At 28.5% G+C, this 15,789-nt stretch overlaps 1 protein-coding gene across 5 annotated transcripts in view; it reads left to right on the forward strand.

Moving 5' to 3' along the window:
• The window catches only part of LOC107071230 (uncharacterized), a 39,874-nt gene extending 26,254 nt beyond the window's left edge, over window positions 1–13,620 (forward strand). For 2 of the 5 annotated variants that reach the window (XM_089171491.1, XM_015330026.2), the window contains exons 4-8: window positions 6,778–7,413; window positions 7,572–7,773; window positions 7,905–7,953; window positions 8,034–8,340; window positions 10,089–13,620. In XM_089171491.1, coding sequence (XP_089027617.1) covers window positions 6,778–7,413; window positions 7,572–7,773; window positions 7,905–7,953; window positions 8,034–8,340; window positions 10,089–10,246 — 1,352 coding nt within the window. In that variant the 3' untranslated portion in view covers window positions 10,247–13,620. The remainder of the gene's footprint in view (window positions 1–6,777; window positions 7,414–7,571; window positions 7,774–7,904; window positions 7,954–8,033; window positions 8,341–10,088) is intronic. The other 3 variants (XM_015330027.2, XM_015330028.2, XM_089171492.1) reach the window with 3 other exon arrangements.
• The last annotated feature ends 2,169 nt before the right edge of the window (window positions 13,621–15,789 follow it).

Genomic DNA, 15,789 nt, shown 5'->3' on the forward strand with positions numbered 1-15,789 from the left:
GGAACAAATAGCATCGTATGATACTCCTATTACTACTAATTACTAGAAATCTCATAATTGCATATGAATCATGTAATATAAACATGAGATAGAGTACGAATTATATACACACACGTATTATACATTAAAATGTAACTTGTGTTACTTACATGTTACAAAAAGAATTGAATAAGACAAAAAAATGTCTGATTACAAGTTTCTTTTATTCACATGATCGTTTGATGGGTGTCCAAAAAATGTAGACGTAAGAGAATAAACCCTAAATAAATTGGATCTTTTTCAGTGACACATTTGGCACAATGTTGACCATTAAATCATGCGTATTTTGACATTGATTAATTCTAATCTTTCAACGATAACATAGTATAATAATATACTATATATATAATATAATAATAATTAATATTAATTATATATTCATTAAATAAATTAACCTTTGCTTACCACACTTGGCCCAAAGGACCCAGACGACCTTTTTTGCAACTTGAGTCATTTTTCTCAATTGTTCAACTTTGATAATTTTTTCAACATATTTAAATTTAATTTAAAACTATAAAACCTATATAGTCTTTTTTAAGTAAGTATTAAAGAAGTTTAAAAAAAAATGTTGAAGTAAATCTATGCAATAGTTTTTTTTTATAACGATTTATCTCGTCCGTGGGTGTGGTAAGCGTGTTACTCCAGGAAAGGTGGTAAGCAAAGGTTAATATAATTAATATATTAATATATTATTGAATTATTATTTTATATTTTTGTTAAACAGTAATAGGAATTATATAAATATTTATATTATTATTATATTATAATTTTATAAAATAATATTATATAATATATTATATATTTACTATATATATATATATATATAGTAATAATATTTATTTTAATTTGTAATATTGTAATATAATTATTTTGTATTATATTGTATTATTTATATAATATTACATTTTATATATATATATATATTAATTATATTATAGGTATATATATATATATATATATATATACCTATAATATATATATATATAATATATATATATATATATATATTATAGGATATATATATATATATATATATATATATATACCTAAAGACCTAGTTAACCTATAATTAATTACAGGTTATATATATATTAATTATATTATAGGTATATATATATATATACCTAAAGACCTAGTTAACCTATAATTAATTACAGGTTAATATATATATATATATATATATATATATATATATATTAATAGTAATAATTTAGTTCTTATGTTATAAATGAACTATATAATCTTCATTAAAGGATTTAGATGAATCGTCTGAAGGGATATTAATTACACGAATGTTTCGAATACGAAAGATATCAGATAATTCAATGTCTATGGTTTGATGATGGCCTCTGGAAATGGGTTACGAACACGTGTCTCCATCAATACTATTCTATGATAGGATGAAAACAAGATCTTCCTAACTCAATACTATCGAAATGGTATTCCGTTTCTCCCGTATACGGATATGACCGGTCGTATCGTTCTAGTTAGATGACCGAGGATGGAACATTGTTTTCTAAACTTGGATAAAGTGACCGTTCGTTGTCATAACACTCGATCGTTTTCGTATACTTCTCTTTGTTTTTCTTTTTCTTTTCTTTTTTTTTTTTTCATTTGTGATGCGACCGATATAATTGGATGATGAGTCTTCATCAATCGATAATCATGAAATGGTAGAAAAAAGAAAAAAAAAAGAGAGATCAAATTTCTCATGAGTTTCTTCGTTGATTACATTCTTAGTTAGTTGCATTTTCATTCGCACGGTTAATCAAAGAAGTAAGTTTTATTATCGGTTCTTAGTTGTAGATAAAATTATCGTCATCGCATATTTCTCCCTTTGACCTAAACGATTAGACTGTATTATCAAGTTACATATCCTTTTCTTCTTTTATCCTTTCGAATAATTCGACTTTTAACCTTTTGGCACGATAGTTAAAGTCATTTTAAAATATAATCAAAAATATTTAATATATAATAATCAAAATAGTGTCATTCTGTTTAATTAGTTTATACAAGAAGAACATAAAACTGTATATTATAAATGGTTTCAGTTAAGTATTGATGTGAATTAATATTCACTAATAATTTATGGGAATTCAATTTAGAATTAAAACAATATAAAATAAATGATAATATAAAAAAAAATATAAGAAGTAAGGTTATGTAATATGTAAATCTGTAAAAAATGTATGACTTGAATATATCTGAATAATTGAATTGTGTTATAGAGCCATCTATTGAAAACTTACAGTAAATAGAGACGTAGATAACCTTTAAATAGTAAATCAATTCTAAGTTAAGTTATATTATAATTTATTATTATTTATTAATTAATTATAATATACTATATAATTAATTATAATATTATATAGTCAATATATAGTATATTAGGTTTATAATTATTATAAAATTAATATTAAAATAAATATTAATAATTTACACTAATATAGGATTTATTAACACTTTAATGGCCGCTCACACAACATGTGTGTTATAACTGGAACAACTGTTAATGACTATTATTTATTTATAACTTGTTATATATTTAAAATTATATAAAATTAAATTTGTTGTTAAATTGTTTGATGTTAATTTTGTCGTAAATTTAATTTAGATTTTTTTAAATATATATATACGTATATTATACTATTATAGTATACTATAATATATTATTATATATATAGTATATAATAAACTATATTAACTTGACTCTATATATACATATATCGAAATAATTGAATTGTAATACAGTACCATCTATTGAATATTTACAAAACCTGGAAATCTAGTTAACCTTTATATAATAAATCCTTAAATTAGCAAATAAGAAATAAAAAAAAAAAAAATATGGAAAGAGAGAAAATCACACAAAATACAAAATATACAAGAAATTTCTTAAGATCGGTTCAGTAGTTTTTAAGTTCATTCATAAACCAACACAATGTGACACTGAATTTTTCTATATATACAAAATTATACAGAATAAGATTTTAGTCAACGTATATAAGTAAAACGATCGAGCTTGAAAGAGGAGATTGATGGATCGATAAATCGAAACAAAAAATAAATAAGTATATTTAAAAGAAAACAAAAAAAAAGAAAAAGAATAATAATAATAATAAAAGAGAGAAAAGAAAAAAAGATACGTGAATTTTCTACGTTCTCCTTCGATCGAGATTCTAAGAAATCTTGTTGTAACATATACAAACCCCGTGTGTTGTATAGTCAAAGAACAATTGGACCGTTTAAACGGAACTTGTCTCTGACATCCGATGCGGGCACCAAGTTGATGTTTAGTACGAGATATCCGATATACGAAGCGATAAAAGGCAACCGGGGAACGTTCGAGCATGCTTCGAAGCGTGACTAATAAGAGTCATGATTATACAAATGACTTATATGCTCTAATATTCTTCATTTTTCAAATAAATACATCCTATATATATGATAACACGATAAAGTGTAGAAATCAATTATTCTACTGATTACTTAGGTAGCACGACATGTTTTTGGTTATACAAATGACTTATGTACTCTACTATTATTTATTTTTCAAATAAATACATCCTATATATATGATAACACGATAAAGTATAGAAATCAATTATTCAATTGACTACTTAGGTAGTACTTACACGTTTTTGGAGAAATCAATTATTCTACTGATTACTTAGGTAGCACGACATGTTTTTGGTTATACAAATGACTTATGTGCTCTACTATTATTTATTTTTCAAATAAATACATCCTATATATATATATGATAACACGATAAAGTGTAGAAATCAATTATTCAATTGACTACTTAGGTAGTACTTACACGTTTTTGGAGAAATCAATTATTCTACTGATTACTTAGGTAGCACGACATGTTTTTGGTTATACAAATGACTTATGTACTCTACTATTATTTATTTTTCAAATAAATACATCCTATATATATATGATAACACGATAAAGTATAGAAATCAATTATTCTATTGACTACTTAGGTAGTACTTACACGTTTTTGGAGAAATCAATTATTCTACTGATTACTTAGGTAGCACGACATGTTTTTGGTTATACAAATGACTTATGTACTCTACTATTATTTATTTTTCAAATAAATACATCCTATATATATGATAACACGATAATGTGCAGAAATCAATTATTCTATAGACTACTTAGGTAGTACTTACACGTTTTTGGAGAAATCAATTATTCTACTGATTACTTAGGTAGCACGACATGTTTTTGGTTATACAAATGACTTATGTGCTCTACTATTATTTATTTTTCAAATAAATACATCCTATATATATATGATAACACGATAAAGTGTAGAAATCAATTATTCTATTGACTACTTAGGTAGTACTTACACGTTTTTGGAGAAATCAATTATTCTACTGATTACTTAGGTAGTACGACATGTTTTTGGTTATACAAATGACTTATGTACTCTACTATTATTTATTTTTCAAATAAATATATCCTATATATATATGATAATACGATAATGTGTAGAAATCAATTATTCTATTGACTACTTAGGTAGTACTTACACGTTTTTGGAGAAATCAATTATTCTACTGATTACTTAGGTAGCACGACATGTTTTTGGTTATACAAATGACTTATGTGCTCTACTATTATTTATTTTTCAAATAAATATATCCTATATATATATGGTAACACGATAAAGTATAGAAATCAATTATTCTATTGACTACTTAGGTAATACTTACACGTTTTTGGAGAAATCAATTATTCTACTGATTTAGCGGAATTTTACTGCGGTGACGTTAATACGTAAGTACCCCAATATAATATATATATATTGGGTTAACAACTAAGTAATTGCAGATTTTTCAAAGAAAATGATTGGTGAAATCTGCAATTACTTAGTTTTCAACCCAATATATGATACAGTAAATTGCAGAAATCAATGTTTCAACTATTTGATTATAAAACCATAATCTTCTATACTTCCACGTTATAAGGGAGGAAAAATATTATATGAAAAAAGACAATTTAGACAAATTTAATTATCCTTCTTCTTTTAACTTTGTCCTATTATCTTTAACTAAACAGCCCTAAATAGGCTAATTCTGCTAGTTCTAGGACCAATTATTTTTTTTTTAGCGACTCAAAGGTGCTAGTCTTGTCCACAAACCTTCTCATTTATCTGATAGTTTAGACAAATTGAATTATTAATAATTAAAAATAACAATTCTGTTATTCTTTTACTATAAAGATCAACATGGCTTAAGAGTTCAAGTGTTCTTCTTCCTAAGATCACTTTGCAATTTCTTTATTATACTCAAAATACAATCCCAATGAAGTACACTTTAAAGATTACCCAAAACCTTTTGGAAATTGTATGCAATACCTGCAATAATACATTGACCATGATGCTTAATAAGAATAGGGTTCATATTATTAAATAAATTCAGTACAGACTGAATTTGGCATGAATGCATTGAACATGGCACATTTGTTTCTTTCTTTTACAATATATAAATTTGAATTCTTTCAAAATTAGAATTAGATGACTTTGTTCTACCCTTCCCATATTCTAAAAACACCCCTATTGAAGTACATTTTAAAGATTACCCAAAACCTTGTGGAAATTGAATGCAAAACCTGCAGGAATGCATTGACCATGATACTTAATAAGAAAAGGGTTCATATTATGAAATAAATTCAATCTATACATGGCATTTGTTTTTTTCTTTTACAATATAATATAAAATGTATTTGAATTGTTCTAAAACTAGAATTAGATGACTTTGTTCTACCCTTCCCATATTCTAAAAACACCCCCAATGAAGTACACTTTAAATATTAACTAAAACCTTTTGGAAATTGTATGCAAAACCTACAAGAATACATTGACTATGATGTTTAATAAGAAAAGGGTTCATATTATGAAATAAATTCAATCTATATATGACATGTTTCTTTCTTTTACAATATATAAATTTGAATTCTTTTAAAACTAGAATTAGATGACTTTGTTCTACCCTTCCCATATTCTAAAAACACCCCCAATGAAGTACACTTTAAATATTAACCAAAACCTTTTGGAAATTGAATGCAAAACCTACAGGAATACATTGACCATGTTGCTTAATAAAAAAAAGGGTTAATATTATGAAATAAATTAGAACTATATTATTTCCTTTTACAATATACATATTTGAGTTTTTCTAAAACTAAAACTAGATGAAAAATAATGGATATCCCAGTATATACGTAAAATCGTAAAATTCGTAGTTTCTTAGTTAGGAAACGTGCACGTAGAGCGAGAGAGAGAAAGAGAGAGAGAGAGAGAGAGAGAGAGAAGAGTACGCGGTGTCGAGTATATCGGTAGAGTGAGGCACGTGTAACTGGAACGGGATGAAACTGGACACCAATAACCCACGTACACGCCGCCGGCGTGGTAAAAAGAGATGGTGATAGAAAGAGAAAGAAAGAGGAAGAGAAAAATAGATGACCAAGGGACAGAGAGAAGAGAGAGAGAGAGAGAGAAAGAACAACTCGTATAAGGCACCACGTTGAAAACAAAAAATCGAACTAAAAAAAAAAAGATAACAGGGGAGAAGAAGGGGCTGAGGGTAGGGTGAAGGGGGTAGGAAATTAAGTAGGATCAATTTCATTCGACCTGAAAATATATCATCATTGAATTAATGATTAAGATAATAATAATAATAATAATAATAAAAAGAAGTAATCATTTTGATTTCGCAGTGAGTAATTTCATATCGGATCTACAAAATGGTTACGTGATCAATGCTTCGAAGGATTTGGAATCTTCTGTATCAACTGGTTTAAACAAAAGTTTGACTTCACATCATCCATCTTTGAGTATTCATCATCCTCATCATAGCTTGCACGGTTCTAATACAACAATTTCGATTCATTCTACAACATCGTCTCAACAACAACAACAACAACAACAACAGCATCATCATCTTGAAGATAAAGTGTCTTCACCTAGCGGAGGACTTCACAGTTCAACGACTAACAGTAATTCTTCGACACCTTCTGCACCTTCAACACCTACTGCTGGCACTGACAACAGTGCTGGTTCCAATACTGCAACGAGTACCAATAACAATAATAATGGTAACAATGTTTCAACTGCAACAAGCAAACCACCTTACAGTTATGTTGCATTGATTGCCATGGCGATACAACACAGTGCTGAAAAAAGGGCGACCCTTAGCGAAATTTATGCATACATCACCTCGAAATTTCCTTATTATCAGAACAATAAGAAGGGATGGCAAAATTCTATTAGGCATAATTTATCATTGAACGAATGTTTCGTCAAAATACCGCGAGAGGGTGGTGCTGATAAGAAAGGCAACTTTTGGACACTCGGTATGTTAATCATTTTTAAAAATTATATTTCTATTTTTTTTATTTTTTTTTATGATTTACAATTAGTTAGGAATGTGTTAAATGTTATTAATAGATTAGAAATAAATTGTTGATCAAATTAATTGATTTGGGTTATCGTTCATTTTTCGTTCAATTAGATCCCAGTTTCGAGGACATGTTTGAAAATGGTAATTTCAGAAGACGCAGGCGTATGAAACGTCCATACAGAAATGCTCCTTATCCTAAATCTATTTTCGGTGATCCTTTTTCACCGACTCACGTTCATCTTGGTCCTAGAAATTTATTCGCTCATACGCCATCATCTTATGCACCAACAACATACGCCCGATACGACACGAGGTATTTCTATGATCAATAAATAATTCTAACACACATACATACACACACACACACTTACGTTACATTTATTTCATTGTCAATTAATTTTTATCAACAAAATTAGATTATATTATTTGTTTTTACATTTTTAGCGGATGGAGTCTTCAACAACCACAATTATCTTACAGTCATTGTCAATCGGTAAGAATTGAAATAATAAATATTAGTCATTGTTAAACATTTGTTTGTTTTCTCTTCTCGTTGACGTTTGTAATTTGCAGCTTCAACCACAGTTGCAATCAATGCAATCGATGCAGATTCCAACGATGAATGGTTACAGTCAACTGAGTAGTTCGTTAAGTGAGTCTCTGCTCTATCCTCCGAACATCAGTTCTATGAGCTCGCGAATCATTAGACGATCGGACAAAGCTTTTCAAGGCAATTACCTGGATGTTCCAGGTGGAACTACTGGATCACCAGGATCGATGACCAATGGATCCTTTGGTGGTACATTCACGGCCTGTGGTAGAAGACACGAAGCTAGTATGCCGAATGAAACTATGCCAGCAAGATGCTATTGGCCAGAAAGTGAGTTCATTTTATTTCATTAATTAACCAGTTAATTGAGTTTGACGTGTATACTCGTCATGAAGATAGTGACAGAATTTTGTGTAATGATGAATATACTCGTCACGAAGAAGTAGCAGGATTTTGTGTAATGACGAGTATATTCGTCGTGCAAATAAAGCAGCGATTATTGGATATTTAAATTGTAATTTTTGTGAAATATGAAACATATTCTCAAAATTCAAGATGTTTAGAATATTTTGAAACCAAGGTGGAATAAAAACAAAGGAATGAAATATAGTAGTACCCTGTTTTGGTGAATACCAATACAAAACAGAAATTTCAATTTTTAACTTTAAATATATTATGGTCTTGCGTTTTTTGTTAATTATGTAATATATATTATCATTATTACTTGCCAATTTTATAAAATAAACTTATCTTATTAATGGAATATTTTAACAGTGAAAATTATTTTGTGCTTGACGAATATACTCGTCACCAGTCAATTTATACGACACACAGCAGTGTGCACTTTCGAAACATAGTACCACAATTAACTGGTTAATATAAAATTGTTATTAGGTGTACAAATAAATTTTCCACGAATTTATTGTGACAGAACGGTACATTACGTTTATTCGAAGCATTGTTCATCACAAGCAACTACTTTTGCCCATATCTCAGACAGCATTCTGAAGAACTCTTCATCTTTTGAGGTTATCCACGAATTAACCTAATTTATAGTATCTTCATATGATATAAAGCTCTGCTCAGACAGACCATGTGCCTTCGATCGGAATAAATGATAGTCGGACAGCGCAATGTCTGGTGAATACAGCGGATAGGGTAACACTTCCCAATCAGGTGTTTTCAAATAGTTTTGGACCGGAACCGCAACATGTGGACGAGCATTATCATGGAGGAGAATAATTTTGTCGTGTCTGGAGTAGTAATTAGTGCGTTTGTCCTTCAGAACTCGGCTCAATCTCATTAATTGTGTTCGGTAGAGAACTCCAATAAAGGTTTCGCTCGGATTTGAGCAACTCGTAATACACAACAGCCCTGTTTTCGTACGTTTTCGGCCCTTCCACTGCGATCTTTGTCTTTTACGTCAAAGTCACCGTGTTTAAACTTTTGAAACCACTCACGACAAGTTCTCTCACTTAAAGCAGACTTATCATATGCTTCTACAAGCAATCGATGCACCTCAGCTTCAGATTTGTTTACAATTGAAGAAGTAAATTAAAAGTTGCTGCAAATGATGCTTATTTGGAACAAATTTAGACATTTTAGGAGAAACAAAATGATATGATGCTGATACAAAGTCAATAATACTTCAAGCCAATGTGTTAATGCTGTCTTTCATTTGTCAGCCATCTTTGAGTAGCGCCATCTTTCTTAAAATGGCGGATATTTATCTGTACACCTAATATAGGTTATTTGAAAAGTAATTTCGTATTTTTTCTTGACACAATAAATGAAAATCAGCAAATACCAATCCGTAAGATCTGTGTGAGGTTAAATTTATCAAAATTCAACAGTTTAAGTCAACTCGAAAGGCTTAGATTTAACTTTGAAGTGAAAATTGTCTTCATTTTTACAAAAAGAAACATGAAATTACTTTCCAAACAATCCAATATTTTACTTTGAATAATAACAAATGAAATATATAATGGAAAAGAAAGAAAAGATGTTTGCGTGAAAATTATTCAAATAATTAAATCTTGATGATTTTTCAATTGGTTACGTACTCTTTTGTATCATAGTGGTAAACGTGAAAGAGGAACCAGGTAGTACAGCGGCATCAACATCAACCGTCGGCGGTGTTCCACCGTCCATGATGGGAACCACAGTTGCATCGAGTGTTTCCGCCCCGGCATTTTCATCCGTCGAATTTCAAACGCGATCGAAGTGTTTCATGTGAATCCTTTAATCGATTTATTCGATATAAAGATAAACAAAACAAAAAAAAACAAAAAAAGCAAACAACAAAAAAAAAATAAAATAAAAAAGGGACACTTCGTTTTTTTGTTCACTTTTTCGTACGTTAATAAACGTACCAGGTGTTATCACAATTCTATCTCTCTCTCTCTCTCTTTCTCTAGTTTTCTATTTTTATTTTGGAATAATTTTTAATTAATGCTAAATTTATTGACGTTTCGTAAACACACACAGTATAATTATTATTATTATTATTAATTTATTAATTTAAATAATATAAAATATATTCTAATGAGGAGTGAGATTTTAGTCAGTTGAATTGGCTCAAACGAATATTTTTTATTTTTATGCAATTTTAATTTCTAATTTTTTTGTTTTTGTTTTTTCAAAAGAAATAAAAACCTAATTTTGAATATCGAAAGAATTCTTTCAAGTATTTGTATTTCGCGTTACTTTAATAATGTTAAAAAAAATTTCAAGAATATTTTCAATGCAATTTGTATTCAATATTATTTTCATTTGTTTTTTACTTTTTTTTTCCAAAAGCAATAAAAAAAAAAAAAAAAAAAAACCAGTCAATGTTAAAAATTGAAACATTCTTTTTAAGTAATTTATATTTCGCGTCGGTAATTTGATAAATTTATTTTTGGATATGCGACGACGACGACGACGACGACGACGACGACAACAGAGGAAAATAATATTCTAGAATTTTCTTCTGGAACGTTACCATTTTGAATCTCACGAGACAAAATGACAGATCGATGAAGGACGAAGAGTAAAAAGCCAAACCGAAAATTTGTAAAGCAACGAATGCAAGTTGACAACGACGACTACGACTACGACGACGACTACGATGATGACGACGACTATGACGATGACGATGATGATATGCGTAATACATCGTCGCGGAACTATTTAAACGTTTCTTTGAAATTCCATGCGAGAGAGTGAGAAAGATAAAGGAATAAATAAGAGCACGAGTGTTTATCAATTAGCACGGTAAACTTATTCCTTTTTCTTTCTATTCTTTTTTCCTTAAAAAAAAAAAAAAAATACGAAACGATGAAATTTAAAATCTTTTTCTACTCCTTTCCTTCTTCTTCTTCTTCTTCTTCTTCTTCTTCTTCTTTACCTATTCGAATATTTATTTAAAAATATCCGAGTTAAGAAAAAGAAAAAAAAAGAAAAGAAAAGAAAAGAAAACTGTAAAACAATATAATTATTGTGCAATTGCAATTTTAAATGTAACGAAAGATGTATAAATGTTGTTTCTTATCGAAAATAATCGCAAATATGTCCTTAAATACGTCCTATTTGTCGTAACGATTACAAAATTCAATGACGATAAGGACAATTAGATTTATTATTAATATATTATTAATTAATTATTACTTACTATTATTATTATTATTATTATTATTATACGATCTTAAGTTCTTATCGTAATATATATATATATATTTTTTTTTACACATCTGTAAATAATTAGTTAAGCGCACTATACCACTGTGAGTAAATGATAAGAATAAAAAGAAATTGTTTGTCGTCCAAGAATTGCGTGTTTTATTTTTTATATTTATTTTTTTTTTTACCTTGCAGACTACCTGTATCAAAATTAGCTATACCACGAAGTGTCTGGTAAATAAAATTAATATTAACACTTGGCACGCGGGCCACGTATTTTTACGTTTCTCGTAATCTATCACTGGAACACGGATCACGTGAAAATACGTATTTAGTAGATTTGTAGTGAATAACGGGTAACGTAAAATTATAATACAGTGTGAAGTGAACAAAGTGTTTAGATATATATATATATGATGAATTATACATTTTTCAATGCATATGCAGTATATAATTCGACAAAGATGTAAAAAATAAGCCACAAGAAATTGTTGAATAAACTTGCGCGTGATTTACGAAAAAATTGCCGCTGCACGCATAACTTGACTTTGAAGTATACCCGCTGCATGCCAAGTGTTAAATATCAAACACACAAAAGATATTTTATTATTATTATTATTATTATACCAAAAATGAAGAAAACATCGATGAAACATATGGGATTAATGAACAATTTGAAGAGAGCAGTGTTGACGATGAAGTTAGGGAGAACGATGATGAAAGCAACGAAAGAGAAGAATCTAATGACGACCAGTCATGCTGAAAATGTAACACGAAAAATAATATTATTATTATTATTATTATTAATTGACATTAGGAACTCGAAAGTTCATTGCTGAAAATACCAATCCCATCCCTGAGCCGCGACTCCTCCATTCGCAGTCTTCGTAGCCCACTTCCTTAAGACCCCGAAACAATATTGTCCTCCCATCTACGTCTCGGTCAACCCAAATGGTCTTTTCCCGTTCGGTATACCGATCAGTATTTTATGCACCCTTCGATCCACCCCCCATGCACGCCACGTGACATCCTGCCCATCTTAATTGGCGTGATTTTACGACGTTAATGATGTCCGGTTTTGTTGTACAGTCGGTGTACTTCCATGTTATGAAGTTTTCCCATTCGTCCGTTTGCTCATCGCGTTTTGCACCGAACATTTTACGAAACAACTTGATTTTCGAAAAGCCTCAATTTCTTTTGGACCCGTAACGTAAGTGACACCACGTTTGGTTACCATAAAGGACTACCGGTAGGATGATTGTCCTGTATATCCTGATTTTGAAGCACCAAGACTGAGAAATTTATTGACATTGTCTAAATTGATTCTTTTCTTAAGTTCTTCGTTAATTTCGTTTCGTCTGGTTCATGATCGATCCTAAATACATCTAAAGTTGCTGACCTATTCAAAAATTGTATCCTGGATGATGACCAAAGTTATAATATTAGGCACATTTTGAATTCTATCGATGATCAAATATTTGATAAACACATGAAAGATAAGATATTTAAAATAGAAAACCTGTATAGTAGATTTGATCGTTCCAATTGAATTGTTTTATTTGTTGGAGAAAAGTGTATTATTCATAGATGTTCCAAACTAATGGTGGAAGAGAAAAAATAAAAATAAAAATAAAAATAAAAATAAAAAAAATATAAAAATAGAAAAAAAGAAAAAGTATAGTAGGTAGTAAGCCAGACCAACGAGAAACGACCAATGAACGGCTATGTTTGCGGAAACATTGTTTTCCAAACACAAAACGAACAACCCGTGCGTTTTAATATATCTACCTATCCCGTAAAACGTAGAGAAAAGGCCACGTCAACATTGTGCACACCATGCACCGACTGCAAGAATAGCACGTGCACTTTATTTTCCACCTACTCTAACTCAACGTACGACCATTTTTCATTTCTCCCTGTTCCCCTGCCCCCAATCCTCATCCAATCCAACTCTTTTCTCTCTCTCTCTCTCTTTCTCTCACTCGTTCTCTTTCTTTCTCTTTTTTTATCCGATAATTATTATTAGTATAAAGATTTTATCGTTAATTCAACGGTAAAAAGGGTAGATATGTAAATAATATTTAATACCTGTTACGATGATTGTGTTTCATGTCAAATGTAAAATATATATATATATATAGAATCAATTATAATATTGTTTAAAAATTCACAATTATATGGGAGTTTTTGCATAAATTTCATACGTACGATGATATTATTTATTTTAATATTTTTTTTTTCCTTTGAAGAAAACAAAATGAAATTGCTATGAAATTTTAATTGAAAACGTAAGTATTCATATATATATATATTATGATGGGTCAAAAAAATCAATTATTTTTTTGTTTACAAGTGCCACGGAAAAAATGGGTTAGTAGAAACCTGAAAAAAATTCTCACCAAATATGAGCTCTTCATTTTAATTGGAAGATCCTCCGCATCGCAGTTTTTTATTTTTTTTTTTTTTTTCAGTCTAATAGAATAAAATTCATAACTCATTATTTATTGATTGTAGAGAAAAATGTTCTAGACAAATTTTGTAGGAAATTGAATGCTCTACAAAAAAGGTATCTTATATTTTTTCCATAAACCTCACCATTTGAATGATATTGAAGATTTAAGTTTGATTAGACAAATATAAGACAAATTTCATTTTTGTTGATGAATAATTTTATAACTCGACAATAAATGATTATTATAAAATGCGCAATAGAAATTTTTGTAGGAAATTAAGTGCTCTATAAAAATGGTGTCTTATGTTTTGGTGATTAAATTAAGCGTTCAAAAGATATTCAGAGACAGAAATCAGTACACGTGAAAGTTTGATGATGATGATGATGATGATATATATGAGGATTTATGGATTAGTATAATTTTAATAGTGTTCGATAGTTTTGAAAAAATTTAATTAAGAATCAGAATGAAAAAATAAAAATTATTAATTATTATTAATTATTATTGAATTATTTTAAATGACAAACTATTGGGGTTGTCCGAAAAGTTCGATTGCCGATTTTAACGGAAAATTGAAATGCAACGCATTTAAGAGTTTTATTTCTTTTTTTTATAAAATATATTATTAGTTTAAATTTTAATTAAATAATTAAAAAGATTAATTAGAGTCTTTTGTTAATATTTATTAAATAATATATAAATGCGTGATTTTGTTCAACAACCTTTACACTATTTTTAAGGTTAACTTCCAAATTTCATCTCTTCCAAAACTTTTCACAGGTTTTTGTTTTGTTTCAGCAAAAGAACTTTATGCCATCTACCGAAAATCGGTACGAACTTTTCGAATAACCCTCATATTTTATACGGGAACATAAGAAAACCTAATTTATAACGAATTTAAAGTATCCTCGAAGTATCAACGTAGAAATTCTTAAGTTGAACTAACGCGCAACAGCTGTTCTCACATCTCCTGAATTTTCTTTTCTTTTCTTTTTTTTTCTTTTTTCTTTTGTTTCTATTCATATTTTATTATTGTTCTTTTTCTTCAACGTATACTATATATTATGATTACAATAAAAACAAAAAGAAAAAAAAAAGAAAGAAAGACAAATAAAGAAAAAAAAAACAACAATGTTGATTCTGAAAAATAAAAAAAATAAAAAAAAAATTAAAAAAAAACAACACAACATTTTTTTCAATTTAAATTAACTTTACCGTATTATTTTATAAAATATTGTATAATCCGTTAGTTTACATTTAATACGAAATAAAAAAATACGAGGTAACGTTACACTATATATATATATATGTATATACATGACTGTATATATATATATATATATATATATATATATATATATATATATATATATGAGTGTAAGTATAATAAATCATTCATTATTCAGTGAGTTTATAAATCATCATCCAGTGTGTTTCATACTGTATTATACAGAACATCCATTTGATCAATTTAAATGACTCATTATTATTATATATATATATATGTGTGTGTGTGTTATTATTTTTTTTTTTTAATCATACGAAAAATGATGCTAAAATGTTACAAATGAAACAACGCTTTAACCCATTATCGAATTTTATCAGATAAATGTAAGTAAATGTTTATAATTTTTAATGAATTCTTCTCATCGATATCTGTTTTGTA

The sequence above is a fragment of the Polistes dominula genome, unplaced genomic scaffold (assembly GCF_049000335.1).
Source record: "Polistes dominula isolate Pdom_NZ unplaced genomic scaffold, Pdom_raw_medaka contig_26, whole genome shotgun sequence".
Classification (NCBI taxonomy): Eukaryota; Metazoa; Arthropoda; class Insecta; order Hymenoptera; family Vespidae; genus Polistes; species Polistes dominula.